We start from the raw sequence: 14,554 nt of genomic DNA on the forward strand, positions 1-14,554 counted from the left end.
TCTCTGAAAAACAGAAATCGCTCATGGTTCAAAAACGCGCTGAGCGCTGCTGCCAGATGCTCTTATTTTTAAAGGTGTAACCGGAAGTAGCCCACATTGCGCTCAGTCGCTTGACGCTTTGAGCGAAACTTCAGAATGGAGTAGAGAAGAGGAAAAGCCGTTAGTTTTTAGTGAGGAGAATGTAAACGTCCATGTCTTCAGCACAGATTCTGACCAAACTGAGCTAGTGAGAGCCATGTCGAGAGAAAACACCACCCGGAGTCTGGACAGCATCGACCTGGCGGCTTTGAGGGTGAGTTTGGCTGTTTCTGAGTGTTTGGGGAGAAATGTTTGACCAGGAGGATGTGGAGGCTGTAGCCAGAATAAGAACAGAGATGTTGTTTATATTTCCTGGTGTTATAGTGAGCAGAAAGTCTACGTTAACGTAGAAAGACGTCGTTAAAGTGAGTCTGGTGTTAACCGTGTTCACTAAAACAGAGCTCTCTGTCTGCTCCGGGACTGTTTGGTGTTAGTTTACAGATTTAACCCACATCCAGAGTTTTCCTCTGGCTGGCCTCCTAAAAGCTGACATGCATTAGTTTAACATTAAAAAGCCCATCAGTGGTTAGTCTGTGAGTTACTTATTTTTAAACTCACTCATTCGTGGTTTAGTCAAAGTTTGCTGATGTTTTTAACTCTTCACTGCCATAATTCTAGTAAATCTGGAGCATGTTTGAAATCTGAACAGGAAATGGATTTTCCCTTGAGAGTAAAGGATGTTGACAGTCATACAATGGAATCTCATTTATTTTAAAGTGATTCTGGTCAGACAGTGAAGCTATGACACATACATTTAATATGACAGTGATTTCAGTAACTTCACTCCCTGCTCCTCAGACTCATCACCAATACCTCCGTGTTTCTCTGTCTGCCTTTGTGTTATTTTAGCTGTCAGAGCTCTGAGATTTGATTTCAGGGATCGTTTCTGGCCCTGCCATGATCATGCAATCACAATGATTGTTGCAAAACAACAGGTTTAGTCATGTATGGTCAAGGAAGAGCGTCAGCCCCTCCTCTGCCCCTCCCACTAACACAATCTCCACACGGAGACGAAAACGATATATTGCCATTTCATTTTGAAAAAGTTTTTTTATAAAGACCGAATCGTTTCAGGAAATATGCACATAAACACGGAACCACTGGAGACAAATGAAAACGATGTAGTGCATATGTCAAACCTGTAAGTGGCGCTGTAAGGCTGCCCTGGAAATGCACGAAAAGAGAGAAGAAGATTATTTTGGCCGGACCCGCGCAGGCGCCATAAGAGAGCCACACTATGTGTGACGTAATCGTTTCAAAAAAGATTCAGATAGCCGTCCACACGGAGATGAAATGGTAGTTGTTTATGGATTTATGCACTCTTGGACCCGTTTTCAAAAAAGTATCGTTTACAGTCACCTGAAACGCCGTTTCTGCGTGGATGAAACGCAGATACGACATAAAAACTTTAATGTATACACCTGAATTCATTTCCGTGTGGACGGGGCCTAAAAGTGCTCTTGAATTAATTTAAGTGAGGAGCAGAGTGAGCCACTGCATGCACTCTGCTTGATGTGAAAGTTAGAGAGCTAAAGACGACAGATTAGCAGTCACAGAAAAGGGGAAATGACTACAGTGATACAGTCTAGGTTAACCCTTTATGTTATACCTTTCAAATCATGCAGTCACTCAAGACTTGTTTGTTAAGAATAGATTACAAAAAACTCAACTAGAGTTTTTCCAAAATCATTCAACCCTACTGCCTGAAGAAAGCAGGGACAGAGAGCAAGATGAGGATGATAGAGGAGAAGAAAGCAGGGACAGAGAGCAAGATGAGGATGATAGAGGAGAGGAAAGCAGGGACAGAGAGCAAGATGAGGATGATAGAGGAGAAGAAAGCAGGGACAGAGAGCAAGATGAGGATGATGGAGGAGAAGAAAGCAGGGACAGAGAGCAAGATTAGGATGATAGAGGAGAAGAAAGCAGGGACAGAGAGCAAGATGAGGATGATAGAGGAGAGGAAAGCAGGGACAGAGAGCAAGATGAGGATGATAGAGGACAAGAAAGCAGGGACAGAGAGCAAGATGAGGATAACAGAGAAGAAGAAAGCAGGGACAGAGAGCAAGATGAGGATAACAGAGAAGAAGAAAGCAGGGACAGAGAGCAAGATGAGGATGATGGAGGAGAAGAAAGCAGGGACAGAGAGCAAGATGAGGATGATGGAGGAGAAGAAAGCAGGGACAGAGAGCAAGATGAGGATGATGGAGGAGAAGAAAGCAGGGACAGAGAGCAAGATGAGGATGATGGAGGAGAAGAAAGCAGGGACAGAGAGCAAGATGAGGATGATAGAGGAGAATTATGCGCTGTTTTTGCTGACATGTCCAGGACCATTTCCTTTATTGTTTCTGCGTTTTTATCCACCTGTGCTGTTTTCTGCTCACCTGTTTCTTTTGATTTCAGCGAGTTCTCTTGCTTGATGCCACAGATCCTCCTGATCAGTCTCCCTAATTATTTTTGACACTGATGTTTTTCAGGACCCTGCAGGGATCTTTGAGTTAGTGGAGGTGGTTGGCAATGGAACCTACGGTCAGGTGTACAAGGTGAGTACTGCCATGGTACTGGTCTGTCAGAAACATCCTGTTTGCACTCTTTCTTTCTGTTTAAATTGTAGTTTTAAATCATTAGGTTTCTAGGAAATACACCCCCAGATTCTTATTTTCGGCTGGAAACCAAATGTCTTCATCAGCTGAGGATAAAAAAATAGATGTGGTAGATCATAGGTATTTATTATTTGATGCACAAACGCGACAATGATAATCACATTTCTGATGTTTTCCGATCTACTGCCGTTGTAGCTTGGAGCTTGTTTTCACACACATACGAGAGCAGGAAGTGATGCTGTGTCGGTTTCATCAGTAGTTTCACACTCGTGTTGTCGGTTGTAAATCTACCTGCCTGGTTATGACACTGAGCGCACGTTCAAACCCACTGAAGAGAAAATAATGGGATTTTAGCTTTCCTCTGAAACGCCACTGTTGGACCCTTTGACATTCAAACCCTCTGGTGTTCATCATTCACCAATCAGAGACGTCCCTGTCCTCCCCCGTCCGTCTGTGTCCCTGGTTGGCTGTCTCAGGACTTCGTGCTTTTTGCCACCAGTGCATACTGATGATTCTGGACCGCCGTGGTCGAATCTGAGGAGACTCTGGAGGAGAGACGTCCTCGCCATGCAGAGATGATTCTGAGGTTAAAATGTCATTGCTGCTTCTTGGTTCATCAGTCAAGCTTCATGAGCTAGCTAAGAGGTCTTATTTAGTGTATGTGTGTGCTTCTGTTGGGCTTGGTGGTGTTTTTCCCTCAACTTCACCTGGAAGGCAGCTGCTGCCTTGAAGGCCCCTCCCACCTTCCAACTGCCTCCCAATCAGGTGGAGTCATCAGCTGGACTTCTCATCCAATCACCAGTCACCTTGGACTCAACAAGTGAGCTTGCCCCTTCATGAGACTACTGAGCTAGCTTGCTAGCTTCTATATTTTGAATAAGTTTGTAGTTTGTTAGTATTAGCTATTAGCCAATAATACCTGAAGCAAATCTGAATAATGCCATCAATTAAAACAAACAAGTAAACAAAATCAACCCAGTTCAATCTCGCTATCAGATTAAGAGAAGCTTCATTATTTGGTAGATGCTTTCTAGGGTTCTTAGTAACTTAGCATGTAGAGCCCGGCTAACTCTAAGGCAGCTATAGACATGCTAAGGACATGCTAACGTCTTCCAGGCTGCTGATACTGACTTCCTGCCAGGCAGCCCTTTGGATGTGGATAACTGACAGGAAGCTAGGCATAGTTAGCGCTTGCCTTCCAGGTGGCACATATATACTAGCTACATGCTAGGTAGCCCATTGGTTGTGGATGACTGTCAGGGGCCAAGGGGCTACCTAGCATGTAGCTAGCATATGTGTGTAACCTGGAAGGTAGGTGCTAACTGTGCCTAGCGGCCTTGCAGTTGTCCACAACCATGGGCTGCCTGGCAGGAAGTCAGTATCAGCAGCCGGGAACACATTAGCATGTCCTTAGCGTGTCTTTGGCTGCACTGAAGTCAGCCAGACTCCAGATAATAAGTTTCTAAGCATCTTAGAAGGCATCTACCAAATAAATGTGATTTTGTTTGCTTGTTTGTTTCAATCAGTCAGAAAGCTAGCATGGTTTTCTGGAGAAGCCCACTCACTATGATGGTGACTGACTTCAGAGGAGTGGAAGCCGCTTGGAGGGCGGGTTGTGCCTTCCAGGTGAAGTTGAGGGCATAAAACATCATCAAGCTTGTGCTGATTTGAATGATTTTACAGCTGATGAGAATGAGTGAGTCAGTGAGTTTGTTTACCCTCCATCCCCCCAGATCCACTGATGAAGGCGTTTTTTATATCAGGGTAGATGCACCAGATCTGGGGTTCAGCCTCCCTGTTGAATAAACTTCACTGGACGCTCAGACTAGTGACCTTGATACAAGCAGACCCAAAATCTGACTCATCTCTTCTGGTAAAAGTTACTGAAGATATTTGATGTTGGTGTGAAACTGCCACTCAGCTGAAATATCCTGTAAACAGTCACACATGTCAAACTTCAGCTGCATCTTTAAAGGGCCTGGGTGGGGCTCACTTCCCTATCGCTCTATCTGTTTGTGTGAGTGTGCGTTGCGGTTTGAGGAGGTGTTTCATTTTATTTAGGTCTGTGCAGATGGCTCTGCCCTTCAGATCATGCTGCAAGACCACAGACTGGTGCTGTAACTACGTCTGTGCATGCAGTGCTGCATGAATAGAGGTCAACAAAATCCAACATTCAAACACTGAAAGCGATTAGAGAACAATGATAAAGCATGGATTAGAGCTGAAGCTAGCAAGATAGGGTCACAGAATGAATGAGGTCCTCTAATGCATGAGTGTATAAGAAACAGGGAGTGGGCCTTGATTGCTGTTTGACTTCCTGAAAGGGGAAATGTTGCGAGAGATGTCAGGACAGTTAGACGTGGGTTTGCCGTAACAGAGGATGCTTTTACACAAGAATTGAAAATTACAAATTTCACCCTGTGACTGCGGACTTAAAGGAATTTCCGTTATGGTGAAATTGGGTGGAAGTACTGCTGATAAAATCTGTTTTCTTGTTTTTACAGTTTGAATGAATGAATGACTTTATTCAAAATTTAACATCGACTCACCCTGATTTATTCACCACTTTTTTGCAATAATAAGCAACAGTAACGCTTTCTACATTACAGTTATTCACCCAGACACTGAACATTTCATCTCCTATGATATCTGACTCCTTTTTCCTTTCCAATAACTGCATTATAATCGATCAATACTTATTCTTTATCAGCACTGACTCCAACAGAACACACTTTCAGTGGTTTCCTGTACACAAATGTGCCGACCTCCTAGGATGTTTTACCCCTTTATTGATTTTATCAATCAATCATGGTCAATATAATTTAAACAGTACTTTAAACTGTATTCATGGCTACCATTACACCATGAAGACAAAGGAACACTCAGAAACAAAGATCATTGAAAAGTCTAAGTCAGAGGATGGAGACAGAAACATCTCTAAGTCTCTGAACATCCCCCAGAGTTCAGTTGAATCCATCATGAAGAAACGAAGGAATATGTCACATGTGTAAATCTGCCTAGATCAGACCGTCCTCACAAACTGAGTGGGCGTGCAAGAAGGAGACTCGTGAGAGAGGACACCAAGACACCTATGACTACTCTGAAGGAGCTCCAAGCTTCAGCAGCTGAGATGGAGAGACTCTGCAGACAACAACTGTTGGCCGGGTTCTTCACCAGTCAGAGCTTTATGGGAGAGTTGTCAGAGAAATAATTGCGATTTTGCGATTATCACGATTATTTTTGCATTGATTAATTTCACTCTACCATGATTAAGTAAAATCACATGAACACTCTGTAGTGCCACATTATGTAATGACCCTAACCATAGGACTTAGTGTGGGCTCCAAGGAATGCCCTACCCAACTACCTTGCCCTAACTCTAACCGCTTAGTGACTCATGCCTAAACCTAAGCCCCCTTCAGGGCTCCAGACTAAACACCTAACCTTTACCCTAGGACTTGAGGTGGGCTCCAGAGTATACCCCACTACCTTGCCCTAACTCTAACCACTTAGTGGCTTACAAAGTGTGGCGTTATTACATAATGAATTGAAGATTTATTACATTATTACATAGTATGGTGCTACACACTCCTTATAGGTCTTGAATTTTAATTTATTTCCATCTTTGGATACTCATAACAAAATAATATATCAACAATGTAAAGTGACCAAAAAGTACAAGAAAAATGATAATAATCCCATTTGGAAGTAAAAACTAAATCACATCTGCTGTGTAAACAATCGATAAACGAGGTGTTGACACGCAGTTGTTGTGTAACTTTGTTTTTGTTAGTTGCACTGACGTACCAGTGTTGTTCACTGCATAACACTTTCTGGAAATTGAGGGTATTTAGGAAACATAACAATGAAATAATTGTTAAATTTAATACAACGATTAGTTATGAAAACGAGTAATCGTGACATCCCTCTCAGCAGCATCATGCTGTGGGGATGCTTCTGAAGTCAAAGCCAAAACCTCAATTTGGAACAGATTCTAGAACAGTGTTACTCAGCCCTGCTCAACCAAAGAGCCAAAATGTTGAAAAATACTTTTGCAAGAGCGACATGTAAGAGGTGGAAAGGGTAACCTGTTTTCATAAAATCAGTAGAGTGGTAAAACATTGAAGGGGGTGAATACTTTCTATTGCCCTTGTCCATGCTGGTTCGTGTCTAAGCAGAGCATCAGGAGCTGTAGTACCAGGTCTCCATGCTGCAGCTACAGCAGTGATCTGATGCAGAAGTTTGAACCAGGCTTCCTAAGGTCAGTTCAGTGAGTACAGTAAAGTTAAACACAGTAATAGTCTGTTGTATAACTGATGCTCTTATTTGCCTTTTTTAGTCATAAAGAGGCATCTGTACTAGAATCAGACTGTTTTATAAGCAGCTAAATCTTCACAGTAGTTCTTCAGAGCTCCACAAAAACAGCCATATCTATCTCCAGTTTCAATTGATTAACAGATGAAATGTTTCCAAACTGGAAAACCTCCTGTCAAAAACAGCACTGTAACCCCACGGAACCGTAGAAACAGCAACATAAGGCTGGAGAAAATGCCACTCTTTAGTCTTTTTCTTATTAAACATTTATGTAGAACACAAACATGGACTTGTAAAACAAGACAGAGCCAACTTCAAAGACAGAGACGAGGTTAGTATGGCTGATGTGGTAGCCTTCCCTCTGGAGACCTGCAGCGTGATACTCAGTTTGAATTTTTCATACTTAAATGTAGCTCAGGTTCCTTCATGTCTCTGGTCTTTGCTGAGGTGTTTCTACACCTTGGTTGGAGTCCACCTGTGCTAAATGAACCTGATTGGACAGGATTTGGAAAGGAGAAGCTCTCTCAGCTGACAGTGATCTCAGAGAAGCTGCAGAATGGTGATAAACACATGAAAGACCGCTCGGCTTTCCTGTTTCTCTCTGAGGAGAGTCTTCATCTCTCCACTCCTCCATAAAGTCCAGATCAGTGGAGGGCTGCAGTGATGGTTGTCCTTCTCTGGATCTCTGGATCGGTCCTGGTTGGTCCAAACTTCTTTCACTCGTTTTCTTTGAAAATAAAAGCAGGCCTGTATCCAAACAGGAAGTCAGTTACCCCTAGTCTAAGACTAGGGCTGGGCAATTAATCTAAAATAAGATTAAATCACATTATGGCCTGCTGCAATTTTCAAAGTGCACAAGTTGCAATCTATTTTTACCCTAAAGGTTGAGTCAAAATACCGGTTTGAAACTTTATTTCTGCAGAGATGTCATGCATTAAATATCATGCAATCCTTCAAGACCCATTTTTTAGAATAGTCTACAAAAACTCCCTCTTTCTTCATTTTTGTACATTTTTCTGATTAAATATGAGGATACCATAAAAACGATCATTCCCTTCAATGCACTAATTCATATCCAATTTGTAACAGGAGTCTAAATCATCACTATTAGGTATGTTTTTTTTTTAATTCTTCAACCTCTAGTTTTATCTAATGTTATGTTGGTTATAATGTAGAAGGAGTTATTGCTGATGTTTGTTGGAAAATATATAAGATGAGGAACTTAATATCAAATATCAAATGCATGTGGGTGAAAGTAACCGATCCAGACGGCTCCTTCAGTGTGGGATTGATGGATGATGAAAACATTGTCAAATGTTGAATAAGTTTGCAGAGGGTTGACTTAAACAGAGAAAGGTTGTCAGATGTTAGTATTTCATGGTTTATGGTTCCTATTAAACAGCTGATCAGACTTTCTCCATTAATGAGTCGTGGTTATAGGGTCGGTGTTCTTCAGAGGTCAAATGAGAATACTGACAGATAATTTTCAAAATAAAAGCAGATGAGGGGCAGAGGAGTTTTTAGCATTGTTGAATGTTTTTCTCTGCAGGAGATTCTGTCAAATTCACCTTTAAAGTTTAAGAATGGAATACTAAAAAACACTCAGCTGGCCTGAACCATCAGGAGTGTCCTGACCTAATAAACTGAGGTGTGTGTTGAGTTGTGGGTTAAATGTGTTGTTGTCTCCCTAAAACACACACACACACACACACACTCTCGGGGCGTTTCACTGATTGCAGTAATAACTTCCCCTCCCTTAAGTGTCGTTTCTGTGCAGACATGTGTTTCTGCAGATGTGACTGTTAAAGCGTCTAACTCCACCTCAGTCACCCTCTCTCTGCTGAATCAGCACTTTTCTGATCTACATTTGAATTTATAACAGAGCTAAAAGCGTATCTGTAGAAGAGAATGTTTGACTCCAGTAAACTACAGCAGAACTGCCTGTTTTTAATCCCACTGAAGAGATCATCCAGGTGATCAGTAAAACCGGTGACTGTCCTCTCTTCTCTTTATGCTCAGGTATGTTAGCAGCAGCGTCTGCCACCTGCTGACTGCATTAGAGGGGAGGATTGGTTTGTCTCTCTGTATGTGACATATTCTACCAGTGTGGAGACAGAAAGTTTCACTAATAGTAGACCTTTAGAGAACAACTTTATAAAACAGGCACATTTAAGCTTGTGGCCTTCCTCAGGGTTATCAAGAAACACATTGTAAACATATTCTATGTGCATATTTGCCGCAGCGATGTAAATATGGCTCTCCATTTATCATTTTCCTGTGTAACATGGTCCACAGCCACAGTATAAGACTATTACACAGCAGTTTAACATCGTCTAAGTTGCATCTTTGTGAAAAAAACAAAGATAAAAGCAACTGTTAATTCACATGTCCACATCTGTGTTCAGGTACTGTATATATCATGGCTTTTTTTAGCCCCCAATGTCGGTATCAGAATCGGTCCCAAAAATCCCATATCGGTCGGGCTCTAGTGTTTACATTTTGTGTAGAGTAGAACATCTGCTGCTGAAATGTCATATTAAAGGAATATTGCAACAGTTTTTGCAGTTTGGTTTAATCTACCCTGCCCTAGCATATAACACACTGTATTTTTTTAAAAATCTATACTATTTCCTCATAGCAGAACTGTTTCTTTTTCCTCTATGCTTTTTAATCCTGCAGCAGTGGTTAAAGCAGACATTCAGCTGCACAGCAACATTTCAGTGCATATAAAACTAAAAACTAAAATAATTAATTGAAGTAGAGCCCTTTAAACCGTGACAGCACGCTGACATCATGAATGTAAAAATCAGCTGGTGCTAACAAAGTTCAAGTGAAGCTCTCAACTTCCTCAAACAGGGCTGGCATTTAGGATCACTTCCTCTTTCCTGACCCACATGTTATCTTTTTAACATTACTCATGTCTCACGCTGACTGATATGCTGACCAGGGTCTAAAAAACTTGCAGATGTAGATAGATGATAACTGCTTCAGCTACAGCAGACCAAACCCTTTCCAGTAATGGGTGAGGTTAGAGCGGCGTGCAGAGCTGGCAGCAGGTTCCAGTATCTGAGGCTCTCACCGTCTCTCCAGTATAAATGTGTGCTTCTTCATTTTTGTACGGCTCTAATAACTAACAAGCAGATAAACTGTGCAGGAGAAAACTACCCTGATCCATCCTGGATATGGAGAAAGTTCCTTGGTGTTATGAATGTGTCAGAGAAAATAAAAGAAAGGAAAGTGAGAGAGATCAGCCCAGAGGAAGGCAGAGGTGAAAGGCACAGAGACGGAGAGAAAGAGCGGAAGTGTGAGGGAGAGAGATGATGAAAATAGAGGAGGAAGAGGAAAGCAGCTCCCAGCGGGCCTCAGGTTTCTCTGATCGACTCTGTGCTCCAGTCTGAGCGTCATTTCTTCATTTGTTAGGATGTCAGAGGTTTGAGGATGAGGTGAAGCTCTCTTTACTTTTAAATGCTGCTGATGTGATAAACACGTACAGCTACCCTTGAACTACGATATTTGTCACACTTAAATGTTTCACATCATCAAACTACTTTTAATATCAGACCAAGTCTTTCTCATCACTGTGGAGGAATGTTGTCCCATTCTTCTCTGCAGAATAGTTCTCATTCAGCCACATTGGAGGGTTTTCCAGCATGAACGGCCTGTTTAAGGTCACGCCACAGCATCTCAGTCAGATCTAAGTCCAGACTTTGACTAGACCACTCCAGAACTTTCATTTAGTCTTTAGTCCATTCAGAGGAGGACTTGCTGGTGTATTTGGGATCATGGTCCTGCTCCAGAACCCAAGTGGTCTTGAGCTTGAGGTTATGAACTGATGGCCGGACATTCTCCTTCAGGATTTTCTGCTAGAGAGCATTGTATTGCACACAGTCTCTCGTGCTTCTATTTATTGTGTTGTCAATGCTCCTTTTTATGATTAATCTGAAAGTTTGTCTTGACTGCTGGCTGCAAAACAAATTGCCCTTCACAGGGATAATAAAGTGAACCTTGAACCTTGAACCTTGAGCAGAATTCATGGTTCTAGTGGTCCAGGTCTTGGTCCAGACTATCACACTACCACCACCATGTCTGACTATTGGTCTGATGTTCTTCTGATGAAATGCTGAGTTAGTTTTTCTCCAGATTTGACCGCTTTTCTTCCTTGTTTTGTTCTAACCTCGACCAACTTAGAACAACTTTTTTAAAGGAAATACTGTACCATTTACCAAACCCTGTAGGGTGCTGGTTAGACTGGAATGAGAACTGGGGGACTAGACTGGCCTGTGTGCAAAAGGCAAGGATGGAATGTCATCCTCTGAAGACGATGTCATCCTTTAAAGACTGTATCGTCCTTTGAGGACGACGTCATCCTTTGAAGACGATGTCATCCTTTGAAGGTGACGTCATCCTTTGAAGGTGACGTCATCCTTTGAAGATGACGTCATCCTTTGAAGACGTCATCCTTTGAAGATGACGTCATCCTTTGAAGACGTCATCCTTTGAAGATGACGTCAACCATTGAAGACAATGTCATCCTTTGAAGATGATGTCATCCTTGAAAAAACATAAAAGGCTTCAAAGGATGACATCATCAGAAGTTGAAGATGGAATGTTCCATTTTGAGGCTTTTTCCCTCCATTTTTTCTAAATAGTCGGCCATAGTTGGAAACGTCTGGAAAAGTGGGTGGAACTGTTGAGGGTTAGGGTTCCAGAAAGTTCCTCCTCTGTCTGGTCAGTCCTCAGAATATTTACCCAGATGTCTTGGGAATCATCAGGATGTTTTTAGTCAAATGTGAGACGAGCCTTTGTGTTCTTTTCGCTTCTCTACCAAACTGAACCCCAGTGAGCATCCATTGAAGTCCACATATGTTAGCTGTTAGCTCTGATGTCTTCGTGGTCCGGCGTTATCGTCTCAGACGATCGGTGTCGTCGCTGTGCTGCAGGTCTCGTCTGAACCAATCAGTGAAGTCACGCGTGTTTACACATGTTTGTACATGTTTACAGCACCAAACTAATAGCAGCAAACCTCAAACACGGCTGACATGCATGAGAGCCACTGCACACCCAGGGGCTTCTCTCCCTGTAGCAGCAGAGTCTGTCGGACAATGGAAAGTTTAAAATAGGGAGGAAGGAAATCCCTGGCCAGCAGCCTGTTTCTGGAATGCTGACCCAGCTAATGTTCAAGTCCCAAGAAACACAGATAATGCAATCCACTGCACACTACAGCTGTTGTCCCAAAATGCATCGTCTGTTTCAGCTCAGTTGTGTGTTTGTCCTGGTGAATCTGGACCAGAAGCAGGATCTGGTCTCTTCAGGAGTCCAGTTGTAAGAAAAGTCCCTGTGGAGGACACCAGCCTCTGCTAATGAGTCTTTCTCCCACAGGCCCATACTGGATAACCTGATCAGACCAGTGGAGCTGATGTGCTGTTGTGGTCATTCTTTAACTTCTCTCCTGTGTTCCTCCAGGGTCGCCATGTTAAGACGGGTCAGCTGGCAGCTATCAAAGTCATGGAGGTCACAGAGGTACACCTTCATCATCTTATTACTCTAGCTCTATTTATCCTGTCTGTCTACACACATCTAAAGTTAGCAGTAAAAGTAGCAAAATCAGTGTTTGGTAGATTAATTCTTTGTTTTAACAATCCCTCTCTGCAATAACTCTGATACTGTAGTAAATCCTGTTTATTTCTCTTTTAAATGGAGCCACACTAGTGAGAACATGCTAGCAGCAGAGCTGAGTACAAGTTCACCCATACGGGGGTAAAAGCTGAGGGCATTCTGGGTAAAAAACACGGTCCATTTTAAAGTTAAGCTGTGATAACGATATTTATATTCAACCTGAATAATAACCCCTCTGATTAAAGCAACAACAACGATGAATTTATGAACTGGAGTACAGTATGACCTTTAACAATGTTTAAACCCCAGACCAGAGAGGAGGAACTAGAAGAAACTGAGATTAGTAATTTGGGGAAGAAAAGTGGCAAAAATAGGCAAAAAGCAGAAAAAAATGACATAATTGAGCATAGAGGGGCAAAAATTAACAAAAAAAGGCAAATATGTGTGAAGAACTTAAAAAATGAGAAAAAATAGGAGAAAAAAAGCTGACAACAGGGAAGTAAAGATGCAAAATGGGCAAAAACAGTTGCAGGTATGAGGGAAAAAAAAAGTGTCAATTATGGGTAGAGAAGGGCAAAATGTTACAATAGTATCAAAAAAATTGACAAAAAGTGGAAAAACAGGCTTAAAGCAATTTAAAAAATACAGCTTAAATGAGTGTGCAGGCAAAAATGTGTATAAATTGGCAAAAAAAGGGGGGGAAAGGGGGCAATAATCAACAAAAGCATGGGGAATATGGGCAAAAAAAAAACCAAACATAAAATGGCAGCAAGAATTTGGCCAAAGTAGGCAAGGAGTTACAAAAAGAAATTTCAAAACGATTAAAAATAAGTACAGATATTGAACAAAAATTGCCAAAATGGGTGAAAAGCGGCAAAACAGGATAAAAGTGGCAAAATTAGGAAAAACAAAAACCAAAAATGTGATAAATATGTAAGAGAATTAGCAGGGAAACGACAAAAAGTGGCAAAATAGGCAAGAAGTTGCAAAAAGATGTTTTCAAATTTGATGAAGAAATACAATTATGGTCAAATAACAGAAAAAATGGACAAAAACAAGCAAAATGGGATAAGATTGGCAAAAATGGGGGAAAATTTTAAATAGTGGAGAATATGTGTGGAAATCTTGCAAAAATGAGAAAAAAGCAGCATAACAGCAGCCAAAATAGGGAAGAAGTCTCAAAAAGTTGTTGCAAAAAGGTTTTAAAAATTACAAATATGGGCAAATAATGGCAAAAATAGGTGAAAAATAGCATAACAGAAAAAGGGTGAAAATGGGAAAAAAATGGGCTGTTGGTGGCAATGGAAAGTGGTGAAAAGAGTTAAAAAGTAGCATGAAAAATCTTTTAAATTCAGCCCCACAGTGAGGCCACTGTTAGCTAGCATGCTAGCACCGATGCTAATGATCCAACACACAAACACTGATATCATGAACGAATCAGAGCTGAGGAGGGCCGTTCTCTGGGTTTATCAGGGGCTCAGACCGTTCTGTTGGTGGCCTGGCTGAGTGTCGGGGTTGTGCCCATGAAAAACGGTCCATATTTTCTCTGGCGGAGCCAAACAGCCTCGTCATCCTGGAGGAGAGAGTTCAGGCCCAGCCTGTGAAGATACAGAATTACCTCTGGTTGCAGAATCTCATCTCCATTTCTCTTTGCTTTGAGATTTCCTCGGTGGAGGGCAGTCATGGCTGTGTTCGGTCTGTTCTGGATTGTCTGGCAGAGAGTCGTCGGACATGTCGTCCTTCAAACCTTGACTGTAAATCTGTAGAAGACAGCCTACGGTTCCTAAGAGCTGACTGGATGAGGAGACGGTCTTCTCAGGGTGTCAAAACAAGAGTCAATGGTGGATTGGAACGCTTTTCTTGCTCACATCCTCAGCTCTGCTGCTCATCCCACACATGCATGATCCTTACTAATGTGGTTCCATTTAAAAGGGAAATAAACAGGA

The 14,554-nt window shown here is 41.9% G+C and overlaps 1 protein-coding gene across 3 annotated transcripts in view; it reads left to right on the forward strand.

The window, feature by feature from the left end:
• si:zfos-2326c3.2 (misshapen-like kinase 1) overlaps positions 1-14,554 on the forward strand; it is a 62,769-nt gene continuing 48,215 nt past the window's right edge. For 2 of the 3 annotated variants that reach the window (XM_041797310.1, XM_041797311.1), the window contains exons 1-3: positions 1-292; positions 2,553-2,618; positions 12,456-12,512. In XM_041797310.1, the coding sequence (XP_041653244.1) occupies positions 236-292; positions 2,553-2,618; positions 12,456-12,512 (180 nt within the window). In that variant the 5' untranslated portion in view covers positions 1-235. The remainder of the gene's footprint in view (positions 293-2,552; positions 2,619-12,455; positions 12,513-14,554) is intronic. The other variant, XM_041797312.1, reaches the window with a different exon arrangement.

This window comes from Cheilinus undulatus, linkage group 10 (assembly GCF_018320785.1).
Source record: "Cheilinus undulatus linkage group 10, ASM1832078v1, whole genome shotgun sequence".
Lineage (NCBI taxonomy): Eukaryota > Metazoa > Chordata > Actinopteri > Labriformes > Labridae > Cheilinus > Cheilinus undulatus.